This window comes from Heterodontus francisci, chromosome 18 (genome assembly GCF_036365525.1).
Source record: "Heterodontus francisci isolate sHetFra1 chromosome 18, sHetFra1.hap1, whole genome shotgun sequence".
Lineage (NCBI taxonomy): Eukaryota > Metazoa > Chordata > Chondrichthyes > Heterodontiformes > Heterodontidae > Heterodontus > Heterodontus francisci.
This window is the reverse complement of record NC_090388.1, coordinates 76850314-76873807: the sequence shown is the minus strand read 5'-3', so window position 1 is coordinate 76873807 and position 23494 is coordinate 76850314. Positions and strand designations below refer to the sequence as shown.

The following is a 23494-nucleotide window of genomic DNA, read 5'->3' as shown; positions in this document are numbered from 1 at the left end:
ATTCGGTTAACTGCCATTGATACACGACACACCCATGCTAGCATGCATACACATGCAGATAGAGACAGAAAAGAGAAGAAAAATAAAGTGGAAAAGTTTGAGGCAATCTCTGAAGAGGGTTTTTCTGACAGTTCTTCAAGCTCGCTGTAGAGCCCTTGATTGTAGGTAGATCTTGCTCTTCGTGGGGCCCAGTATTCTTCTTAAACCTTGTTCGCTGTAAAAGACCTTTCTCTCTTGGGGTTTGTGTCTTCAGTGGATTTGGAGTTCCGTGAGAAAGAGATGGGAGCAGACATGAGAGGCTGTGATGAGCCAGCCAGGAGAGGTCTTTGCAGTCCAGGAGCAAACAGACACTCTGAGTTCAAACTCTCTGTGGCTAGCTCAAAAAACCCTGGAACAGCCAGTTAGTCATGTGACCAGCTGGTCCAACCAGTCCTGGCCGCTGTGGATTGCATCACCCCAGCAGGCCCTGGAATGCGATTCCTCACCCCCTCAGTGTCCAGTGATCAACATCCATTGTGGGTGGAATGTGTCAGGGAATGGTCCTTTGTCTACACAAGTCTGTTAGTATGCAAATATTTTTTCCAGCTATGGCTGATCTGTTTATCAAGTCATTTCTTTGCTCCAGCAACAGTTCAAAATCAATGTTCATATGACAAAACCAATGTACCTCATTCTTGGTTGGTGGGGGTCTGCATGATAACTACCCTCTGTTGTATCAAACTGCTATAAAGATGGATTGCAGCAGCTCAAGGCGGCCCACCAGGACAACTAGGCATGGGCAATAAATAACAGCGGCACCCACATCCCAAGAATTAAATTTTTTTAAACTTGCCACTGAAGGGCAATTGGTTAATCCAGCAGCAGGGGATTTTCATTCAACAGCAGTGATCTTTGGGATCCTCCCAGACATATTGCCTGATTAAGAAAGGCCCTGCAGAAATATGGTCAACCATCCTTCACATGAGGATAGTTGGTCTACAAGTAATTGCAAACCCCATGTAGCACTCACCGCCTCCATCAAAAAAACTTCTTACTCAGAGATACGTATCTAGTTTACAGAGGAACTTTTCTGCCCTCTTGACCTTACCACTTCTCCACAGTGCCAGCAGACAATTAGAGGCAACAAAGCACAACACACAGTTCAAGAAATCTGGTTACACGAACCGGTTGATGCAGCACACGTAAAACAAGCGATGACAACTACATGGCAACATCAAGCCCTCCAAATCACACAATCTCAACTTGGATATATAATTAACATTACTTCATTATCACTGGGACAAAATCCTCAAACTCCCCACCCAATTCGACAGTGAAACCACCCATCACCACATGGACTGCAACAGTTCAAGGGTTCGGCTCTCCACCACTTTTTCAAGGGCAATTAACTATGGGCAACAAATGCTGGCCTTGTCAGCGATATCCATGTTGTGAGAATGAGTAATTTAAAAAACAAAAGTCAATTCTTGGAGACCTCTTACAGGTCAATCAGATTTCCCTCCATCCCCCACACCCTGTGTGTGAGCATTGGCTTATGCTACAGGCCTTCACTTTGCAACTGGTTCGCATGCATACTTTGAGCTGGCCAATATGGATGCCACTCGATTGAACCGCTATCAACAGAGAAACAATTCTACGAGTGCCACCCACCCTCCCCCCACAACCCACAAACTCTGAGCAGGCACAACTAGCATAATTACTTAAATATAAAGTCCCAACCAAACAAAAGGAAACTTACAAATCTAAATTAAATCGTCAGTGCCAGCCAACACACTGCGGTGTCCACCGGTTGTGGAAAGTTATGGGAACCCCAGCTAGTTATAGCTACTTAAATTTTCAACCAAGAAACCCAGGCAAAAAGCCAAGGCTCCTCAGTGTATACACCACCAAATGGAGAACCGTAGATGAAGTAAAGTAGCAATGAGTTGGCTAGCCACCTCATGTGTCTTAAAAGCTTGTAGATAACAGGAAGGGGAGACTGAGGCAGGGAGGAAACTGCAACCATTTTTTTTATATATAGCAGAATCAGGTCTTGAAATTGTGTTACATCAGTGAAGAAAGAAGATGGAAGGAACTTGCATTTCTATAGCACCTTCAATCCCCTCAACACTTTACATCTAAAGTAGTACTTTTGAAGTGCAGCCAATGTTTTAATGTAGGAAACATGGCAGCCAAGTTAAGTGATGTTGGTTGAGCGATAAATATTGGCCAGAACGCCAGGGAGAACTCCCCTGCTCCTCTTCAATTAGTGCAATGGGATCATTTACGGCCACCTGAGAGGGCAGACAGAGCCACAGTTTAAGATCTCAGCTGAAAGATGGCTCCAAGGCAGTGCAGTTTAATGCTATACGGATGCTTTAGTCTTATGTTAAGATACCAAAGAAATGTGATACAATCATGTTTAGCATTTGTATGCAAATCTCACTTGGGGTTAATGTCGGCGAGTAAGGGGAAAATGTCATCAGGATCTCTTTCCCTAGTCTTAGCCCGGATTCTGGGGCTGGACAGGTGCAACAAGCTTCCGGTCTGCTGTCTGGAAGTACTGGGCTGGCAAAATCAATCCTATGGACTTGGACTCAATTATTTTCTGACGAGTGTTTACAAAATTTAATGAACTTCCATCCTTTCCACGAGCAACATTAAAAAAAATATATATATTTAACATCCAAAGTTTTTTTAAATTTTTGTTGAATTAATGATTTGCATGTCATGTGGATTCAAGAGTGGAGAGTGAAAAGGAGAACTGCTGTTGAGGACAATGTCAGTGACTGTGCTTAGGGCAATCAGAATCTGGAATGGAGGCATTTGACAGGAGATCAGTGGGACAGGTCTGCTCAGAGCTGGGTGGCAGTGATGTAATTGAGGACCTCAGAGGAAAGACGGGTAGAGTGGAGAGGAGGAGGAGAGTGGGTCAATAGCAGCAGATTTGAAGGAGAGGGCAGCAGTCATTACACAAGAGACAACGATCAACAATGTCAGCAAGCATTAGGCCAAGAGAAGGCAGCTGGGTCACAACAGCACAAGAAATAGGAGCAGGAGTAGACCATGTGGCTCATTGAACCTGCTCCGTCATTCAATACGATCATGGCTGATCTTCGGATTCCACTTTCCCGCCTGCCAAGGCCTGCTCAGGTCACGAAAAAAAACCCAACCCGATCCAGACAGAACCACATCGGACCCAAGCCCGACCTGGCCTGAGACCCTCCATTTTTTTTTTCCCCTTGCCCGACCCAACCCAAGCTCGACCACCGGAATGTTCCCTTTACCTACCTTGCGTATCCCATTCTGCAGGAAGCTGCAGCATGAGCGTGATGACATGGCTCACTCGCTCACTACACAGACTCAGAGTTTCCCTCTTCGACATTCCAGACTCCCAGCTCAGGTAGGTTTTTTACTTTTAAGACTTACTACTGTGCGTGTCCGACCTGGACCCGGCCCGACCTGACCTGACCTGAGCCCGAAAGCCAGACCCAGAACAGCGACCCAACCTGAACCTGACACATGTCGTCTGGTCCCGTCAGGTTCGGGTCAGGTAGCAGGCCTTTACTGCCCGCTTCCCATACGCCTTGATTCCCTGAGACACGTAAAATCTATCTATATTAGCCTGAAATGTATTCAACAATGCAGCATCCATCCACAACCTTCTGGGGTACAGAATCCCAAAGATTCACAACCCTTTGAATGAAGTAATTTCTCCATCTCAGTCCTAAATGATCAACCCCTTATCCTGAGACTGTGCCCCCGTGTTTTGGATTTCTTGACTAGCAGAAACAACCTCTCAGTGTTTACCCTATCCAGCCCCTTCAGAATCTTAGTTTTTATTTATTTTATTTTTATTTAGAGAGACAGCACTGAAACAGGCCCTTTTGGCCCACTGAGTCTGTGCCGACCATCAACCACCCATTTTTACTAATCCTACATTAATCCCATATTCCCTACCACATCCCCACAATTCTCCTACCACCTACCTACACTAGGGGCAATTTACAACAGCCAATTTACCTATCAACCTGCAAGTCTTTGGCTGTGGGTGGAAACCAGAGCACCCGGCGGAAACCCACGCAGTCACAGGGAGAACTTGCAAACTCCGCACAGACAGTACCCAGAATCGAACCCGGGTCACTGGAGCTGTGAGGCTGCGGTGCTAGCCACTGCACCACCCTTACATGTTTCAATGAGATTGCCTCTCATTCTACTAAACTCCAGAGAATATAGGCCCAATTTACTCAGCTTCTCATCATAGGACAACCCGCTCACCCCAGGGACCAATTTAGTAAATCTTTGCTGTACCACCTCCAATGCAAGTATATCCTTTCTTAAATGTGGAGTCCAAAACTGCACATAGTATTTCAGAAACAAAAACAAGAAATGCTGGATTCACTCAGCAGGCCTGGCAGCATCTGTGGAAAGAGAAGCAGAGTTAACGTTTCGGGTCAGTGACCCTTCTTCGGAACTGACAAATATTAGAAAAGTCACAGATTATAAACAAGTGAGGTGGGGGTTGGGCAAGAGATAACAAAGGAGAAGGTGCAGATTGGACCAGGCCACATAGCTGACCAAAAGGTCACGGAGCAAAGGCAAACAATATGTTAATGGTGTGTTGAAAGACAAAGCATTAGTACAGATTAGGTGTGAATATACTGAATATTGAACATCAGCAAGTGCAAACCTGAAGAAAAACAACCTGAAAAAAACAGTGGGTGAGCAAACTGAACAAACTAAGATGAAATGAAATAAATGCAAAAAAAGATTGTAAAAAATGTAAAAAGGAATGCCAAAAAAAAAAAGGAAGAAAAAATAACTAAAAATGAAAGTAAAGTGGGGGGCTGTCATGCTCTGAAATTATTGAACTCAATGTTCAGACCGGCAGGCTGTAGTGTGCCTAATCGGTAGATGAGATGCTGTTCCTCGAGCTTGCGTTGATGTTCACTGGAACACTGCAGCAATCCCAGGACAGAGATGTGAGCATGAGAGCAGGGGGGAGTGTCGAAATGGCAAGCAACCGGAAGCTCAGGGTCCTGCTTGCGGACTGAGCGGAGATGTTCCGCAAAGCGGTCACCCAGTCTGCGCTTGGTCTCCCCAATGTAGAGGAGACCACACTGTGAGCAGTGAATACAGTATACTACATTGAAAGAAGTACAAGTAAATCGCTGCTTCACCTGAAAGGAGTGTTTGGGGCCTGGGATAGTGAGGAGAGAGGAGGTAAAGGGGCAGGTATTACACCTCCTGCGATTGCAAGGGAAGGTGCCCTGGGACGGGGACGAGGTGGTGGGGGTAATGGAGGAGTGGACAAGGGTGTCGCGGAGGGAACGATCCCTTCGGAATGCTGACAGGGGAAGGGAGGGGAAGATGCGACTGGTAGTGGCATCACGCTGGAGGTGGCGAAAATGGCGGAGGATGATCCTTTGGATATGGAGGCTGGTGGGATGAAAAGTGAGGACAAGGGGAACCCTGTCACGGTTCTGGGAGGGAGGGGAAGGGGTGAGGGTAGAGGTGCGGGGAATGGGTCGGACACGGTTGAGGGCCCTGTCAACCACAGTGGGGGGAAATCCTCGGTTGAGGAAAAAGGAGGTCATATCAGAAGCACCGTCATGGAAGGTAGCATCATCAGAGCAGATGCGTCGGAGACGGAGAAACTGGGAGAATGGAATGGAGTCCTTACAGGAGGTAGGGTGTGAAGAAGTGTAGTCGAGGTAGCTGTGGGAGTCAGTGGGCTTATAATGGATATTGGTAGACAACCTATCCCCAGAGATGGAGACAGAGAAGTCGAGGAAGGGAAGGGAAGTGTCAGAGATGGACCATGTAAAGGTGAGAGAAGGGTGGAAATTGGAAGCAAAGTTGATAAAGTTTTCTAGTTCGGGGCGGGAGCAGGAAACGGCACCGATACAGTCATCAATGTACCGGAAAAAGAGTTGGGGGAGGGGGCCTGAGTAGGACTGGAACAAAGAATGCTCGACATATCCCACAAAAAGACAGGCATAACTAGGACCCATGCGGGTACCCATAGCGACACCTTTTACTTGAAGGAAATGCATGGAGTTGAAGGAGAAGTTGTTCAATGTGAGAACAAGTTCAGCCAGGCGGAGGAGGGTGTTGGTGGATGGGGACTGGTTGGGCCTCTGTTCCAGGAAGAAGCGGAGAGCCCTCAAACCATCCTGGTGGGGGATGGAGGTGTAGAGCGATTGGACGTCCATAGTGAAGAGGAGGCGGTTGGGACCAGGAAACTGGAAATTGTCAAAATGACGTAGGGCGTCAGAAGAGTCACGGATGTAGGTGGGAAGAGACTGGACCAGCGGAGAAAAGAGAGAGTCTAGATAGGAAGAAATAAGTTCAGTTGGGCAGGAGCAGGCTGACACAATGGGTCTGCCGGGACAGTCCTGTTTGTGGATTTTGGGAAGGAGGTAGAAGCGGGCTGTCCGGGGTTGCGGGACTATGAGGTTGGAAGCTGTAGAGGGAAGATCTCCAGAGGAGATGAGGTCAGTGACAGTCCTTTGGACGGTGGCTTGATGTTCGGTGGTGGGGTCATGGTCCAGAGGGAGGTAGGAAGAGGTGTCTGTGAGTTGGCGTTGAGCTTCTGCAAGGTAGAGGTCGGTACGCCATACAACAACAGCACCACCCTTGTCTGCAGGTTTGATGACCATGTCGGGGTTAGACCTGAGAGAACGGAGTGCCTCAAGTTCAGAGGGGGACAGGTTAGAGTGAGTGAGGGGGGCAGAGAAATTGAGACGACCAATGTCTCGCCGACAGTTTTCAATGAAGAGATCAAGAGCGGGTAAGAGGCCAGGGTGAGGGGTCCAGGTAGAGGGAGAATGCTGGAGGCGGGTGAATGGGTCTGCTGGTCGGGGGGAGGACTCCTGGTCGAAGAAGTGAGCCCGGAGGCGGAGGCGACGGAAGAAGAGCTCAACGTCATGCCGAGCGCGAAATTCATTGAGGTGGGGGCGTAAGGGGATAAAACTGAGACCTTTGCTGAGTACAGAACGCTCAGCATCAGAGAGGGGGAGGTCAGAGGGTATAGTGAATACACGGCAAGGGGTCAGATCAGAAGGGGTGGGGTCAGAGGGAAGTGAAGCGGAAGGAGGATCTGGAGGGGCATTAGTCCCCATCAGCTGCTGGAGCTTGCGTTCCTTAACACCTGAAAGGAAGAAAAAAAGTTTTTTGTTAATGCGTCGGATGAGACGTAAGATGAGATGAAACTGCGGAGTAGAACAAATTTGAGATAAGGTGAGACGGTGCTGCTGGAGAGAGAGGTCCAGTGTGTGCATATGGCGGCGCATAGCACTGAGTGTTCCAGTGAACATCAACGCAAGCTCGAGGAACAGCATCTCATCTACCGATTAGGCACACTACAGCCTGCCGGTCTGAACATTGAGTTCAATAATTTCAGAGCATGACAGCCCCCCACTTTACTTTCATTTTTAGTTATTTTTTCTTCCTTTTTTTTTTGGCATTCCTTTTTACATTTTTTACAATCTTTTTTTGTATTTATTTCAGTTCATCTTAGTTTGTTCAGTTTGCTCACCCACTGTTTTTTTCAGGTTGTTTTTCTTCAGGTTTGCACTTGCTGATGTTCAATATTCAGTATATTCACACCTAATCTGTACTAATGCTTTGTCTTTCAACACACCATTAACATATTGTTTGCCTTTGCTCCGTGACCTTTTGGTCAGCTATGTGGCCTGGTCCAATCTGCACCTTCTCCTTTGTTATCTCTTGCCCAACCCCCACCTCACTTGTTTATAATCTGTGACTTTTCTAATATTTGTCAGTTCCGAAGAAGGGTCACTGACCCGAAACGTTAACTCTGCTTCTCTTTCCACAGATGCTGCCAGACCTGCTGAGTGAATCCAGCATTTCTTGTTTTTGTTTCAGATTTCCAGCATCCGCAGTATTTTGCTTTTATCATAGTATTTCAGATGTGGTCTCCCCAAAACCCTGTACAAATGCAACAAAACCTCTTTATTCCTGTACTCCAATCCCCTTGCAATAAAGGCCAACATTCCATTTGCTTTTCTAATTGCTTGCTGTACCTGCATGTTAACTTTCTGCATTCCTTGTACAAGCACACCCAGTCTCTTTGAACATCAACCCTTTCAAGTTTCACACCTTTTAAAAAAATATTCTGCTTTTCTATTCTTACGACCAAAGTGAATAACTTCACACTTCCCTACATTATACTCCATCTGCCATCTTGTTGCCCACTCACTTAACCTGTCTATATCTCTTTGCAGCCTCTCTACATCCTCCCTGCAGCTTACCTTTCCACCTATCTTTGTATCAGCAGCAAAATTAGATACATTACCCTTTGTCTCTACCACCTATATTTTATGACTTAGATGAAAATAGCTGAAGTCCCAACATTGATCCTTGCAGCACTCCACTAGTCACAGCTTGCCAACTTGAAAATGCCCCGTTTATGCCCACTCTTTGCTTTATGTTAATCAATCCTCTATCCATGCTAATATATTACCCGCAACTCCATGAGCCCTTATCTTACATATTAACCTTTTGTGTGGCACCTTATCGAATGACTTTTGGAAATCCAGGTATACTTTATCTACTGGTTCCCCTTTTATCTTTCGTACTAGTTACATCCTCAAAGAACTCTAATAAATATGTCAAATAGGATTTCCCTTTAGTAAAATCATGGTGACATAATCATACTGTGCTTTTCTAAGTGCATTGTTAAGACTTTCTTAATAATAGATTCCAGCATTTTCCCAACGATTAATGTTAGGCTAACTGGCCTGTAGTTCCCTGCTTTCTCTCTCCATCCTTTCTTGAAAAAGCAGTGTAACATTTGCCAACTTCCAATCTGATGGGACCATTGCAGAATCTAAGGAATTTTGGAAAATCATCGCTAGTGCATCCACTATCTCTGCAGCTATCTCTTTTACAACCCTAGGGTGTCAGCAATCAGGTTCCAGGGATTTGTCAGATTTTAGTCCCTTAAGTTTCTCCAATACTTTTTCTCTACTGCTATTAATTTCCTCACTCAGTTTAGCCCTTTAGGTTATCATCTATTTCGGGCATGAAACTTGTGTCTTCTACTGTGAAATCAGACACAAAATATTTGTTCATTACCTGTGCAATTTCCTCATTCCCCATGATAATTTCACCCGTCTCTGCTTCTAAAGGACCAACGTTTACTTTAGCTACTCTCTTCCTTTTTACATACCTATAAAAGCTCTTACAATCTGTTTTTATATTACTGGCTAGTTTATACTCCCATTCTATTTTTTCCTTTATCATCATTTTTGGTTGCCCTTTGCTGGTTTCTTAAACACTCCCTAAAATCAAAATTGCTCCCCTTTTCTGCAACTTTGTAATCCTCTTCTTTTAATCTAATACTATCCTCTACTTCCTGAGTGAGCCATGGATGGGTCTTTCTTGCTGAGTTTTTGTTTTTCAATGGAATGTATTTTTGTTGAACTATTTCTTTAAAGGTTTCCTACTGTTCATTTACCGCCATACCCTTTAGTCTATTTACCCAGTTTACCTTAGCCAGTTCTCCCCTCATACCTACATAATTGGCTTTAAGTTTAGGGTGCTTGTTTGTGACTGGAGTATGTCACTTTCAAACATAACATGGAATTCAATGGTATTATGATCACTATTTCCCAGGGTTAGGAGGGAGTGGGAAATCGGTGGCATGATGGATGAAACTACAGAGTGATGTGGAATTGGGCTGAGGGAGCAATCAAAGGTGGAAGACAAAAAAAATCTCGTGTAAAAGTATCGGAGGTGGAGGCTGGAGAAAACAGAAGATGAACAACAGGAGCAGAATGGAGTCAGGAGGCAGAGAAGTACTTGTGCTCAGTTTAGCTTCAAGGAGTGAAGCCCATTTGTTAAATCAATACATTAAACTGTAGAAGTGAGCCATGCTCCAACAGTCTCTGGAAAGTCACACATTACCCTACATTACCCATTTGTTCCCTACATAGGGATTGCTACACAAGACCAATGTCCAATGAGTTTGCTCTCCTCCATCCTGGCTGTCACATGAGACATTGATAATGGAGTTACTGACTAACCATAGTGAGCAATCTCTGTCAGTCAGTCTACAACAGAGCCAGACATGATTTAAGGAAAAACCCCAGTGGTTGGGAACTATAGGTCTAAAGTCATCTTGCAAGAATTGACAACTGCTTGGATTTTGCACCCGTTATAAAATCTGTAAAAGTGTTGGAAAGATAAGCTATTGGAAAATTTAACAATAATTTAAAAGGTGCTGGCTGGATATTTAAAGAGGCTCAAACTAACCTCACAAGGATCCGTAACTTCCTCCCCAGGCTCTTGCTTCACCACAATGATGGGGAAATCGCATAGGTCATCCTCCGAAATGGCCTCCTGCTTGATTTTAATTGGTTCCAGACGAACAACTGGGGCCATCTGCTGAAACTCGGGTCTCCATAGTCTGCTTGATGAAGTGCAACTGAAAGAGCACACGGAGAGAGAGGGAGAGAGAGAAAGAAAAAAAAGAAAAGGGAACAAGGAGATGGGTATGCTTAGAAGGGTTAATTAATAGCCAGTCTGATCGAAAAGGGCTCACTCACCTCCCTCTGCTGCCACTGCTGGAGGTGCTGGAAGTGCGTCCTGGAACATGCACACCGGTGACAGTCACTGACCCTAAGAAAGAGGAGAAAGCACATCAGGCTACAAATAACAGAGAGCCCGATCCACATCAAACCCTTGCAGCAATCAGCACACTTGACAGTGCTAACGATTCATATGGCATGTGATGTCAGGCATTTCGATTGTGAGGGCATTACAGCCCAACCTGATCCTAACCTCCCCGCAATGTCCAGCATTGCCCTGTGGGACAGGTTGAAACTACCCAAATATCATAGATTAAATACACTAGGACACTCAATGACAACCGATGACAGGGAGTTTGTCATCTCGTCAGTCTGGGCTGGACCAGGATATGGGTCTCAGACGGTATCCCACCTAGCGAGACCTGCGAGAGGAATTGCTGGCTGCATTCAGTTACTGAGAGCCTGCCTGGATCACAGCTAGAAGCCCATCCACTCATGCAGGCCTCTCTGCAGGAGCTTGGCTCAACACTTCAGGTCTCCAAGTTGATTTAAAATTCAACAAAAAGGGGGTGGGTGGCACAGCGATTTAGTACTCGCTGCAGTCACCAATTGCAGCAATCCTATTGGGGGTGGGGGGGGGGAGGGGGTTAATGATCCTCCGAGCTTTCTCCTCAATCCTCCAGAAACAGAAATATCTTTTTATGTAAAAATATACAATTCAAGTTGTTGTTGTATCACAAACTTGACTACCAGTCCCGCCCATACTAAAGGGCAGAAATTGCTGTGTCGCCAGAACACTTTTAGTGGCAAGCACTGGATTCCAAAGCGTGTCACCAAACTCCATTCTGTGGATGCCTTGTGTTGGTGAGAGGTTGAACTGTGGCGCTGAGTTACCTGTATGCCCAGGAGAGGGGACGGAAGGGCCAGGGGAAGGGTTTGTGCTGGTTGCCGAAGGTTTTGCTGGTATACAGTTGCCATTCCTCTCTCTGTTGAGTAAACTTTCCAGCAACACTGACCCCGCATCCTCCAGCTGCAGTTTGAAGGAGAGAAGAGGCAGTGTTTAAACACTCATATCAAAAAATTCTAAATATTTAGATTATTCACTGGTTAACCAGTTAATGACTTGACTCAGCTATTAATATTCAGTGGTAACACAAGATGAGATTTATCCCTCAAACAACACCTAAAAACAGATCATCTGGTCATTTTTCTCATTGTGGTTTGTGGAGCTTGCTGTGTGCAAATTGGCTGCCATGTACAGACACAGCACAGACATGATGGGCCAATTGGCCTCTTTCTGTGCCTTAAACTTTCTATGATTCTATTCTATGTTTCCTGCATTACAACAGCGACTACACTTCAAAAGTAATTCACTGGCTGTAAAGTGTTTTGGGACTGGGGTCATGAAAGGCTCTATACAAATGCAAGTCTAGTCTTTTTCCTTTAACATTCACTTTTTTGGCTCAATGAGGACTTGCCCTTTGCGCTTTCCGAGGCAGATTCCTGAATGCTCGAGACAGGAGTTAGATGTTTGGGCTTTGCTCAGGATGTTTCTGTGGTGCTCAGTGTGAAGGTCCAATTCTATAAATGAGTTAGCGCTCCCTAGAACTCAAACAGGCTCTTTCATTACTAAATGCCAAACTTGGAATACTTCACCCTTTTTACAAGTAGGTGAATGCATGTACTGAACCTGTACAAATCGGCACCCCCAAAAAAACACACACTTATTGACAATGCCTGTTATTTGGGACTGTAAGAAATACAATCTGCACCTTGAAACTATACATATTCACAAAATACAGACTACAGACAGCCTTCAATACTCTAAATCTGTTCATAACTTAGCACACGCAGGTAAGTGTGAAGCGACAACAGGTGAGAAAACGGCTTTTACGGGTTGGGGATCTCTTTACTCAACCTCCACATCAGTGGAGAAACCTCTCTGTTGCTGGCACTGCATGCTTGCACAGCTCTGTTCCAGGGATAGAGCCGTTTCTCAACTGCTATGGAGGCTGGCTAAAGAACTCCCCATTCTACCTCACCTCTGTCTACATTCAGGTGCCCGGAAAACTGGACATCGAGTCATTTCCCACCTCTGGCCCAGTGACGTCACCCAGACTGCCACACGGAGAGCTGGGACCAGCTGTTCGGGACTCTGGAATACTGAGACACACAAGCCCAGGTGTCGCAAGTCAGATGAACGTTTTGAGGAATCCAAATACTTTTAAAATCATTGAATTCTCTCTTTGCCTCCCCCCAAAGATTTCTCTTTTGCTGCAGTTCTCTGGAGGCTAGTGGCTGCAATACTGGGTTCCACTCCCTCAGCACCTGTTTATACTGCAGTTCTAAAACGGTTAGAGTGTGGAGGCAGGGGCGTTTGCACCCTCAACATTTAAACTGAATTTCTGAGGTGCACTGACTAAGGTTACAGTCACGCAGACAAACAGGAATTCCCTTCTAAAACTCTCCGCCTCTCTATCTCTCTCTCTCACCTCCTTTAAGATGTTCCTCAAAACCTACCTCTCTGACCAAGCTATTGTTCACTTGTCCAAATATCTCATGTGGGGCAGTGTCAAATTCTGTTAGATAACTGTCCTGTGAAGCATGCTGGGATGTTTTACTACATTAAAGGCACTATATAAATGCAAGTTGTTGCTCTCGAAGGGTAACAGCTTCCGAGGCACGGGACAACTCCCAGTCAGGACTCTCCTCAGACAGCCACCTGATTCTACACCTGATTTTCCAAAAGTAATCATGTTAAAACTGTGCTGGAACATCACTTGACTGCTTCCCTCAGAAACACTCTTTTTTTTTAAAAGTGTACACGCAGAGAAAGCCCATGGTGAAGCAATGAGTTTTACATTATGCTGATTTCTGTTATTAATGCTGTGCAGCAAATGTTAAGCTGACTAAAGGAGCAGCCATTTTGCGACCAGCAATGCCCATGAGATAGGTCAGTTAATTTTTGGGTGACAGGAATGTTGTACAGGATACCAGCTCAACAGCCTGCTTTCCTTCACACAGTCCCACGGGATCTTTAACATACATCTGAACAAATGGGACAGGCTTAAAGGCATCACGCGAAGGACAGTACCTCGGACAATGCAGCATGCTCCTCAGTGCTGCACTGGAGTGTACGTCTAGGTTAACACATTCAGTTGCTGGTCGACTGGTATAAAACCAGGAGTGGGCATGTGAAGCTTCTTCTACACTGTGGTGGACTCAACTGGCTCACTAAAAGTAAAACAAAAACTATGTCCCTTAGGGTGAGGTCCTGTTTTTTGTTTAGCAACGTAACAAATTGTAGTTTTTCTTCAAATTCGGTCGCCACCCACCTCCACTCTACCCCACCCCCAGCCTCACAGCCTCAAAACTGTACCTTGGCATGGGTTGCCTCACCCTGCCTCTGTTTGTTTTTACCTGAATTTGAGGAATATCGGGAAGACAGGAGAGATGCTTGGGGTTGGTAATGGATGGGAACAGCTCAGTCATTGGAATCGAATTTTTGGAGGCAAATCCACCACTAGCAGTCACAAAGACCATGGAAGGATAAGAGGGGGCTGTAGTGCTGGCTAGTGGCAAAGGTCTTGAGTTTCCAGGATTGCAGTGCTGAGGAAAATGGGGACAGAAAAGGCGACAATAAAATGAACAGTGAAGGCCTCAAGTAACTAATTCACAGACCGATACATTTCAGCTGTGCTTCGTGTGCAGCACTCTCGCCTCTCCGCGGGCCTTGAACTTGCTACCTTGACACACTCCAGTGAGGCACCAAGGGCGTGCAGCATGGTCAGAGGTGCTGTCCTTCAAATTGAGACCTCACACTGAAGCCCAATCTGCTTTTCCTACTGGCTCAGAGAGATGCTCAAGATCCGGTGGCACTGCGTGAAGCGAAGAGTTCTCCTGGTATCCTTGACAACATTCCTCTCATCCAGCACATCAACCGTGATCTATCTGATTTGTGGCATGCTGCTGCATCACAAAATGGCTGCCATGTTGGTCTGCTTAACAACAGTCATCGCTCATCCAAAGTAATCCATCGCGTATGAAGAGTTTTGAGACATTCATGTGATAAATGCAAATTCTCTTAATGGGAAGAATCAAATTAAGTCACGTAGGCTGGACACAAAATATGGCCCGTGAGGGGTACAATGGAGCTCCCTTTTACGCAATGCAAATACTTTTATATCATTGAATTCACTCTTCCCTGTTCCCAACCAAGCTCAAGATCTGTCTTTTGCTGCAGTTCTGTGGGGTCTGATGTATGCGGTGTTGGATTTCGGTTAGTCAATGCCCATGTGTATATCGGGTGAGGTGTAGGTGTGTGTAGGTGTGTGTAGGGGGGTGTGTGTGTATAGAGATGTGTGTATGTGTGTATAGAGATGTGTGTATGTGTGTATAGAGATGTGTGTATGTGTGTATAGAGATGTGTGTATGTGTGTATAGAGATGTGTGTGTGTGTATAGAGATGTGTGTGTGTGTATAGAGATGTGTGTGTGTGTGTATAGAGATGTGTGTGTGTGTGTATAGAGATGTGTGTGTGTGTGTGTGTGTGTGTGTGTGTGTGTGTGTATAGAGGTGTGTGTGTGTGTATAGAGGTGTGTGTGTGTGTATAGAGGTGTGTGTGTGTGTATAGAGGTGTGTGTGTGTGTATAGAGGTGTGTGTGTGTGTATAGAGGTGTGTGTGTGTGTATAGAGGTGTGTGTGTGTGTATAGAGGTGTGTGTGTGTGTGTATAGAGGTGTGTGTGTGTGTGTATATAGAGGTGTGTGTGTGTGTGTATAGAGGTGTGTGTGTGTGTGTATATAGAGGTGTGTGTGTGTGTGTATAGAGGTGTGTGTGTGTGTGTGTATAGAGGTGTGTGTGTGTGTGTATAGAGGTGTGTGTGTGTGTGTGTGTATAGAGATGTGTGTGTGTATAGAGGTGTGTGTGTGTATAGAGGTGTGTGTGTGTATAGAGGTGTGTGTGTGTATAGAGGTGTGTGTGTGTATAGAGGTGTGTGTGTGTATAGAGGTGTGTGTGTGTATAGAGGTGTGTGTGTGTATAGAGGTGTGTGTGTGTATAGAGGTGTGTGTGTGTGTATAGAGGTGTGTGTGTGTGTATAGAGGTGTGTGTGTGTGTATAGAGGTGTGTGTGTGTGTATAGAGGTGTGTGTGTGTGTATAGAGGTGTGTGTGTGTGTATAGAGGTGTGTGTGTGTGTATAGAGGTGTGTGTGTGTGTATAGAGGTGTGTGTGTGTGTATAGAGGTGTGTGTGTGTGTATAGAGGTGTGTGTGTGTGTATAGAGGTGTGTGTGTGTATATAGAGGTGTGTGTGTGTATATAGAGGTGTGTGTGTGTGTATAGAGGTGTGTGTGTGTGTGTATATAGAGATGTGTGTGTGTGTATATAGAGATGTGTGTGTGTGTGTGTAGAGGAGTGTGTGTATGTGTGTATATAGAGATGTGTGTGTGTGTATGTGTGTGTATAGAGATGTGTGTGTGTGTATGTGTGTATATAGAGATGTGTGTGTGTGTGTGTATATAGAGATGTGTGTGTGTGTGTGTATATAGAGATGTGTGTGTGTGTGTGTATATAGAGATGTGTGTGTGTGTGTGTGTATATAGAGATGTGTGTGTGTGTGTGTATATAGAGATGTGTGTGTGTGTGTGTATATAGAGATGTGTGTGTGTGTGTGTATATATAGAGATGTGTGTGTGTGTGTGTATATATAGAGATGTGTGTGTGTGTGTGTATATATAGAGATGTGTGTGTGTGTGTGTGTGTGTATATAGAGGTGTGTGTGTGTGTATAGAGGTGTGTGTGTGTGTGTATAGAGGTGTGTGTGTGTGTGTATAGAGGTGTGTGTGTGTGTGTATAGAGGTGTGTGTGTGTGTGTATAGAGGTGTGTGTGTGTGTGTGTATAGAGGTGTGTGTGTGTGTGTGTATAGAGGTGTGTGTGTGTGTGTGTGTGTGTGTGTAGAGGTGTGTGTGTGTGTGTAGAGGTGTGTGTGTGTGTGTGTGTGTGTAGAGGTGTGTGTGTGTGTGTGTAGAGGTGTGTGTGTGTGTGTGTGTGTGTAGAGGTGTGTGTGTGTGTGTGTATATAGAGGTGTGTGTGTGTGTGTGTATATAGAGGTGTGTGTGTGTGTGTATATAGAGGTGTGTGTGTGTGTGTAGAGGTGTGTGTGTATATAGAGGTGTGTGTGCAGAGGTGTGTGTGTGTGTGTGTGTGTAGAGGTGTGTGTGTGTGTGTGTGTGTGTATAGAGGTGTGTGTGTGTATGTGTGTGTATAGAGATGTGTGTGTGTGTATATAGAGATGTGTGTGTGTGTGTGTGTGTATATAGAGATGTGTGTGTGTGTGTGTATATAGAGATGTGTGTGTGTGTGTGTATATAGAGATGTGTGTGTGTATGTGTATATAGAGATGTGTGTGTGTGTGTGTGTGTATATAGAGATGTGTGTGTGTGTGTAGAGGTGTGTGTGTGTGTGTGTGTGTGTAGAGGTGTGTGTGTGTGTGTGTAGAGGTGTGTGTGTGTGTGTGTGTGTGTAGAGGTGTGTGTGTGTGTGTGTATATAGAGGTGTGTGTGTGTGTGTGTATATAGAGGTGTGTGTGTGTGTGTATATAGAGGTGTGTGTGTGTGTGTAGAGGTGTGTGTGTATATAGAGGTGTGTGTGCAGAGGTGTGTGTGTGTGTGTGTGTGTAGAGGTGTGTGTGTGTGTGTGTGTGTGTATAGAGGTGTGTGTGTGTATGTGTGTGTATAGAGATGTGTGTGTGTGTATATAGAGATGTGTGTGTGTGTGTGTGTATATAGAGATGTGTGTGTGTGTGTGTATATAGAGATGTGTGTGTGTGTGTGTATATAGAGATGTGTGTGTGTATGTGTATATAGAGATGTGTGTGTGTGTGTGTGTGTATATAGAGATGTGTGTGTGTGTGTAGAGGTGTGTGTGTATGTGTGTGTATAGAGATGTGTGTGTGTGTGTGTGTATATAGAGATGTGTGTGTGTGTGTGTGTGTATATAGAGGTGTGTGTGTGTGTGTGTGTGTGTGTGTGTGTGTATAGAGGTGTGTGTGTGTGTGTGTATAGAGGTGTGTGTGTGTGTGTGTATAGAGGTGTGTGTGTGTGTGTGTATAGAGGTGTGTGTGTGTGTGTGTGTGTGTATAGAGGTGTGTGTGTGTGTGTGTGTGTGTATAGAGGTGTGTGTGTGTGTGTGTGTGTATAGAGGTGTGTGTGTGTGTGTGTGTGTATAGAGGTGTGTGTGTGTATAGAGGTGTGTGTGTGTGTATAGAGGTGTGTGTGTGTGTGTGTGTGTGTGTATAGAGGTGTGTGTGTGTGTGTGTGTGTATAGAGGTGTGTGTGTGTGTGTGTGTGTGTGTGTGTATAGAGGTGTGTGTGTGTGTGTATAGAGGTGTGTGTGTATATAGAGGTGTGTGTGTGTATATAGAGGTGTGTGTGTATATAGAGGTGTGTGTGTATATAGAGGTGTGTGTGTATATAGAGGTGTGTGTGTATATAGAGGTGTGTGTGTATGTAGAGGTGTGTGTGTAGAGGTGTGTGTGTAGAGGTGTGTGTATATAGAGGTGTGTGTATATAGAGGTGTGTGTGTAGAGGTGTGTGTGTAGAGGTGTGTGTGTAGAGGTGTGTGTGTAGAGGTGTGTGTGTAGAGGTGTGTGTAGAGGTGTGTGTGTAGAGGTGTGTGTAGAGGTGTGTGTGTAGAGGTGTGTGTAGAGGTGTGTGTAGAGGTGTGTGTAGAGGTGTGTGTGTGTGTGTAGAGGTGTGTGTGTGTGTGTAGAGGTGTGTGTGTGTGTGTAGAGGTGTGTGTGTGTGTGTAGAGGTGTGTGTGTGTGTGTAGAGGTGTGTGTGTGTGTGTAGAGGTGTGTGTGTGTGTGTAGAGGTGTGTGTGTGTGTGTAGAGGTGTGTGTGTGTGTGTAGAGGTGTGTGTGTGTGTGTAGAGGTGTGTGTGTGTGTGTAGAGGTGTGTGTGTGTGTGTAGAGGTGTGTGTGTGTGTGTAGAGGTGTGTGTGTGTGTGTAGAGGTGTGTGTGTGTGTGTAGAGGTGTGTGTGTGTGTAGAGGTGTGTGTGTGTGTAGAGGTGTGTGTGTGTGTGTGTGTGTGTAGAGGTGTGTGTGTGTGTGTGTGTAGAGGTGTGTGTGTGTGTGTGTGTAGAGGTGTGTGTGTGTGTGTGTGTATAGAGGTGTGTGTGTGTGTGTGTGTGTGTAGAGGTGTGTGTGTGTGTGTGTGTGTAGAGGTGTGTGTGTGTGTGTGTGTGTAGAGGTGTGTGTGTGTGTGTGTGTGTAGAGGTGTGTGTGTGTGTGTGTGTAGAGGTGTGTGTGTGTGTGTGTGTGTATAGAGGTGTGTGTGTGTGTGTGTGTGTATAGAGGTGTGTGTGTGTGTGTGTGTGTGTGTGTGTGTATAGAGGTGTGTGTGTGTGTGTGTGTGTATATAGAGGTGTGTGTGTGTGTATATAGAGGTGTGTGTGTGTGTGTGTATAGAGGTGTGTGTGTGTGTGTGTGTGTAGAGGTGTGTGTGTGTGTGTGTGTAGAGGTGTGTGTGTGTGTAGAGGTGTGTGTGTGTGTATAGAGGTGTGTGTGTGTGTGTGTGTGTAGAGGTGTGTGTGTAGAGGTGTGTGTGTGTGTGTGTGTGTATAGAGGTGTGTGTGTAGAGGTGTGTGTGTAGAGGTGTGTGTGTAGAGGTGTGTGTGTAGAGGTGTGTGTGTAGAGGTGTGTGTGTAGAGGTGTGTGTGTGTAGAGGTGTGTGTGTGTAGAGGTGTGTGTGTGTAGAGGTGTGTGTGTGTGTGTGTATAGAGGTGTGTGTGTGTGTGTGTATAGAGGTGTGTGTGTGTGTGTGTGTATATAGAGGTGTGTGTGTGTGTGTGTGTATAGAGGTGTGTGTGTGTATAGAGGTGTGTGTGTGTGTATAGAGGTGTGTGTGTGTGTATAGAGGTGTGTGTGTGTGTATAGAGGTGTGTGTGTGTGTATAGAGGTGTGTGTGTGTGTATAGAGGTGTGTGTGTGTATATAGAGGTGTGTGTGTGTATATAGAGGTGTGTGTGTGTGTATAGAGGTGTGTGTGTGTGTGTATATAGAGATGTGTGTGTGTGTATATAGAGATGTGTGTGTGTGTGTGTAGAGGAGTGTGTGTATGTGTGTATATAGAGATGTGTGTGTGTGTATGTGTGTGTATAGAGATGTGTGTGTGTGTATGTGTGTATATAGAGATGTGTGTGTGTGTGTGTGTATATAGAGATGTGTGTGTGTGTGTGTATATAGAGATGTGTGTGTGTGTGTGTATATAGAGATGTGTGTGTGTGTGTGTATATAGAGATGTGTGTGTGTGTGTGTGTGTGTATATAGAGGTGTGTGTGTGTGTATATAGAGGTGTGTGTGTGTGTATATAGAGGTGTGTGTGTGTGTGTATAGAGGTGTGTGTGTGTGTGTATAGAGGTGTGTGTGTGTGTGTGTATAGAGGTGTGTGTGTGTGTGTGTATAGAGGTGTGTGTGTGTGTGTGTATAGAGGTGTGTGTGTGTGTGTGTGTGTGTGTGTGTGTGTGTAGAGGTGTGTGTGTGTGTGTAGAGGTGTGTGTGTGTGTGTGTGTGTGTGTAGAGGTGTGTGTGTGTGTGTGTAGAGGTGTGTGTGTGTGTGTGTGTGTGTGTGTGTAGAGGTGTGTGTGTGTGTGTGTATATAGAGGTGTGTGTGTGTGTGTGTATATAGAGGTGTGTGTGTGTGTGTATATAGAGGTGTGTGTGTGTGTGTAGAGGTGTGTGTGTATATAGAGGTGTGTGTGCAGAGGTGTGTGTGTGTGTGTGTGTGTGTAGAGGTGTGTGTGTGTGTGTGTGTGTGTGTATAGAGGTGTGTGTGTGTATGTGTGTGTATAGAGATGTGTGTGTGTGTATATAGAGATGTGTGTGTGTGTGTGTGTATATAGAGATGTGTGTGTGTGTGTGTATATAGAGATGTGTGTGTGTATGTGTATATAGAGATGTGTGTGTGTGTGTGTGTGTATATAGAGATGTGTGTGTGTGTGTAGAGGTGTGTGTGTATATAGAGGTGTGTGTGCAGAGGTGTGTGTGTGTGTGTGTGTGTGTAGAGGTGTGTGTGTGTGTGTATGTGTGTGTATAGAGATGTGTGTGTGTGTATATAGAGATGTGTGTGTGTGTGTGTATATAGAGATGTGTGTGTGTGTATATAGAGATGTGTGTGTGTGTGTGTGTGTATATAGAGATGTGTGTGTGTATGTGTATATAGAGATGTGTGTGTGTGTGTGTGTGTATATAGAGATGTGTGTGTGTGTGTAGAGGTGTGTGTGTATGTGTGTATATAGAGATGTGTGTGTGTGTATGTGTGTGTATAGAGATGTGTGTGTGTGTATGTGTGTATATAGAGATGTGTGTGTGTGTGTGTGTGTATATAGAGGTGTGTGTGTGTGTGTGTGTGTATATAGAGGTGTGTGTGTGTGTGTGTGTGTATATAGAGGTGTGTGTGTGTGTGTGTGTGTGTGTGTGTGTATAGAGGTGTGTGTGTGTGTGTGTATAGAGGTGTGTGTGTGTGTGTGTATAGAGGTGTGTGTGTGTGTGTGTATAGAGGTGTGTGTGTGTGTGTGTATAGAGGTGTGTGTGTGTGTGTGTATAGAGGTGTGTGTGTGTGTGTGTGTGTATAGAGGTGTGTGTGTGTGTGTGTGTGTATAGAGGTGTGTGTGTGTGTGTGTGTGTATAGAGGTGTGTGTGTGTGTGTGTGTGTATAGAGGTGTGTGTGTGTGTGTGTGTGTATAGAGGTGTGTGTGTGTGTGTGTGTGTATAGAGGTGTGTGTGTGTGTGTGTGTGTGTGTGTATAGAGGTGTGTGTGTGTGTGTATAGAGGTGTGTGTGTGTGTGTATAGAGGTGTGTGTGTATATAGAGGTGTGTGTGTATATAGAGGTGTGTGTGTATATAGAGGTGTGTGTGTATATAGAGGTGTGTGTGTATATAGAGGTGTGTGTGTATATAGAGGTGTGTGTGTATATAGAGGTGTGTGTATATAGAGGTGTGTGTATATAGAGGTGTGTGTATATAGAGGTGTGTGTATATAGAGGTGTGTGTGTAGAGGTGTGTGTGTAGAGGTGTGTGTGTAGAGGTGTGTGTGTAGAGGTGTGTGTGTAGAGGTGTGTGTAGAGGTGTGTGTGTGTGTGTAGAGGTGTGTGTGTGTGTGTAGAGGTGTGTGTGTGTGTGTAGAGGTGTGTGTGTGTGTGTAGAGGTGTGTGTGTGTGTGTAGAGGTGTGTGTGTGTGTGTGTAGAGGTGTGTGTGTGTGTGTGTAGAGGTGTGTGTGTGTGTGTAGAGGTGTGTGTGTGTGTAGAGGTGTGTGTGTGTGTGTAGAGGTGTGTGTGTGTGTGTAGAGGTGTGTGTGTGTGTGTAGAGGTGTGTGTGTGTGTGTAGAGGTGTGTGTGTGTGTAGAGGTGTGTGTGTGTGTAGAGGTGTGTGTGTGTGTGTGTGTGTGTGTAGAGGTGTGTGTGTGTGTGTGTAGAGGTGTGTGTGTGTGTGTGTGTAGAGGTGTGTGTGTGTGTGTGTGTAGAGGTGTGTGTGTGTGTGTGTGTGTGTAGAGGTGTGTGTGTGTGTGTGTGTAGAGGTGTGTGTGTGTGTGTGTGTAGAGGTGTGTGTGTGTGTGTGTGTAGAGGTGTGTGTGTGTGTGTGTGTGTAGAGGTGTGTGTGTGTGTGTGTGTGTAGAGGTGTGTGTGTGTGTGTGTGTATAGAGGTGTGTGTGTGTGTGTGTGTATAGAGGTGTGTGTGTGTGTGTGTGTGTGTGTGTGTGTATAGAGGTGTGTGTGTGTGTGTGTGTGTATATAGAGGTGTGTGTGTGTGTATATAGAGGTGTGTGTGTGTGTATATAGAGGTGTGTGTGTGTGTATATAGAGGTGTGTGTGTGTGTGTGTATAGAGGTGTGTGTGTGTGTGTGTGTGTAGAGGTGTGTGTGTGTGTGTGTGTAGAGGTGTGTGTGTGTGTAGAGGTGTGTGTGTGTGTATAGAGGTGTGTGTGTGTGTGTGTGTGTAGAGGTGTGTGTGTGTGTATAGAGGTGTGTGTGTGTGTATAGAGGTGTGTGTGTGTGTATAGAGGTGTGTGTGTGTGTATAGAGGTGTGTGTGTGTATATAGAGGTGTGTGTGTGTATATAGAGGTGTGTGTGTGTGTATAGAGGTGTGTGTGTGTGTGTATATAGAGATGTGTGTGTGTGTATATAGAGATGTGTGTGTGTGTGTGTAGAGGAGTGTGTGTATGTGTGTATATAGAGATGTGTGTGTGTGTATGTGTGTGTATAGAGATGTGTGTGTGTGTATGTGTGTATATAGAGATGTGTGTGTGTGTGTGTATATAGAGATGTGTGTGTGTGTGTGTATATAGAGATGTGTGTGTGTGTGTGTATATAGAGATGTGTGTGTGTGTGTGTATATAGAGATGTGTGTGTGTGTGTGTGTGTGTATATAGAGGTGTGTGTGTGTGTATATAGAGGTGTGTGTGTGTGTGTATAGAGGTGTGTGTGTGTGTATAGAGGTGTGTGTGTGTGTGTGTATAGAGGTGTGTGTGTGTGTGTGTGTGTGTGTGTGTGTGTGTAGAGGTGTGTGTGTGTGTGTAGAGGTGTGTGTGTGTGTGTGTGTGTGTGTAGAGGTGTGTGTGTGTGTGTGTAGAGGTGTGTGTGTGTGTGTGTGTGTGTAGAGGTGTGTGTGTGTGTGTGTATATAGAGGTGTGTGTGTGTGTGTGTATATAGAGGTGTGTGTGTGTGTGTATATAGAGGTGTGTGTGTGTGTGTAGAGGTGTGTGTGTATATAGAGGTGTGTGTGCAGAGGTGTGTGTGTGTGTGTGTGTGTGTAGAGGTGTGTGTGTGTGTGTGTGTGTGTGTATAGAGGTGTGTGTGTGTATGTGTGTGTATAGAGATGTGTGTGTGTGTATATAGAGATGTGTGTGTGTGTGTGTGTATATAGAGATGTGTGTGTGTGTGTGTATATAGAGATGTGTGTGTGT

The 23494-nt window shown here is 45.2% G+C and overlaps 1 protein-coding gene across 3 annotated transcripts in view; it reads right to left on the bottom strand.

Annotated features, from left to right (window-relative positions):
* The window catches only part of LOC137379737 (E3 ubiquitin-protein ligase TRIM33-like), a 163141-nt gene that overhangs the window by 12441 nt on the left and 127206 nt on the right, over positions 1–23494 (bottom strand). For 2 of the 3 annotated variants that reach the window (XM_068051041.1, XM_068051042.1), the window contains 3 exons: positions 11430–11565; positions 10554–10626; positions 10261–10432 (listed from right to left, as the gene is read on the bottom strand). In XM_068051041.1, coding sequence (XP_067907142.1) covers positions 10261–10432; positions 10554–10626; positions 11430–11565 — 381 coding nt within the window. Of the gene's footprint in view, positions 1–10260; positions 10433–10553; positions 10627–11429; positions 11566–13955; positions 14145–23494 lie in introns of all 3 variants that reach the window. The other variant, XM_068051040.1, reaches the window with a different exon arrangement.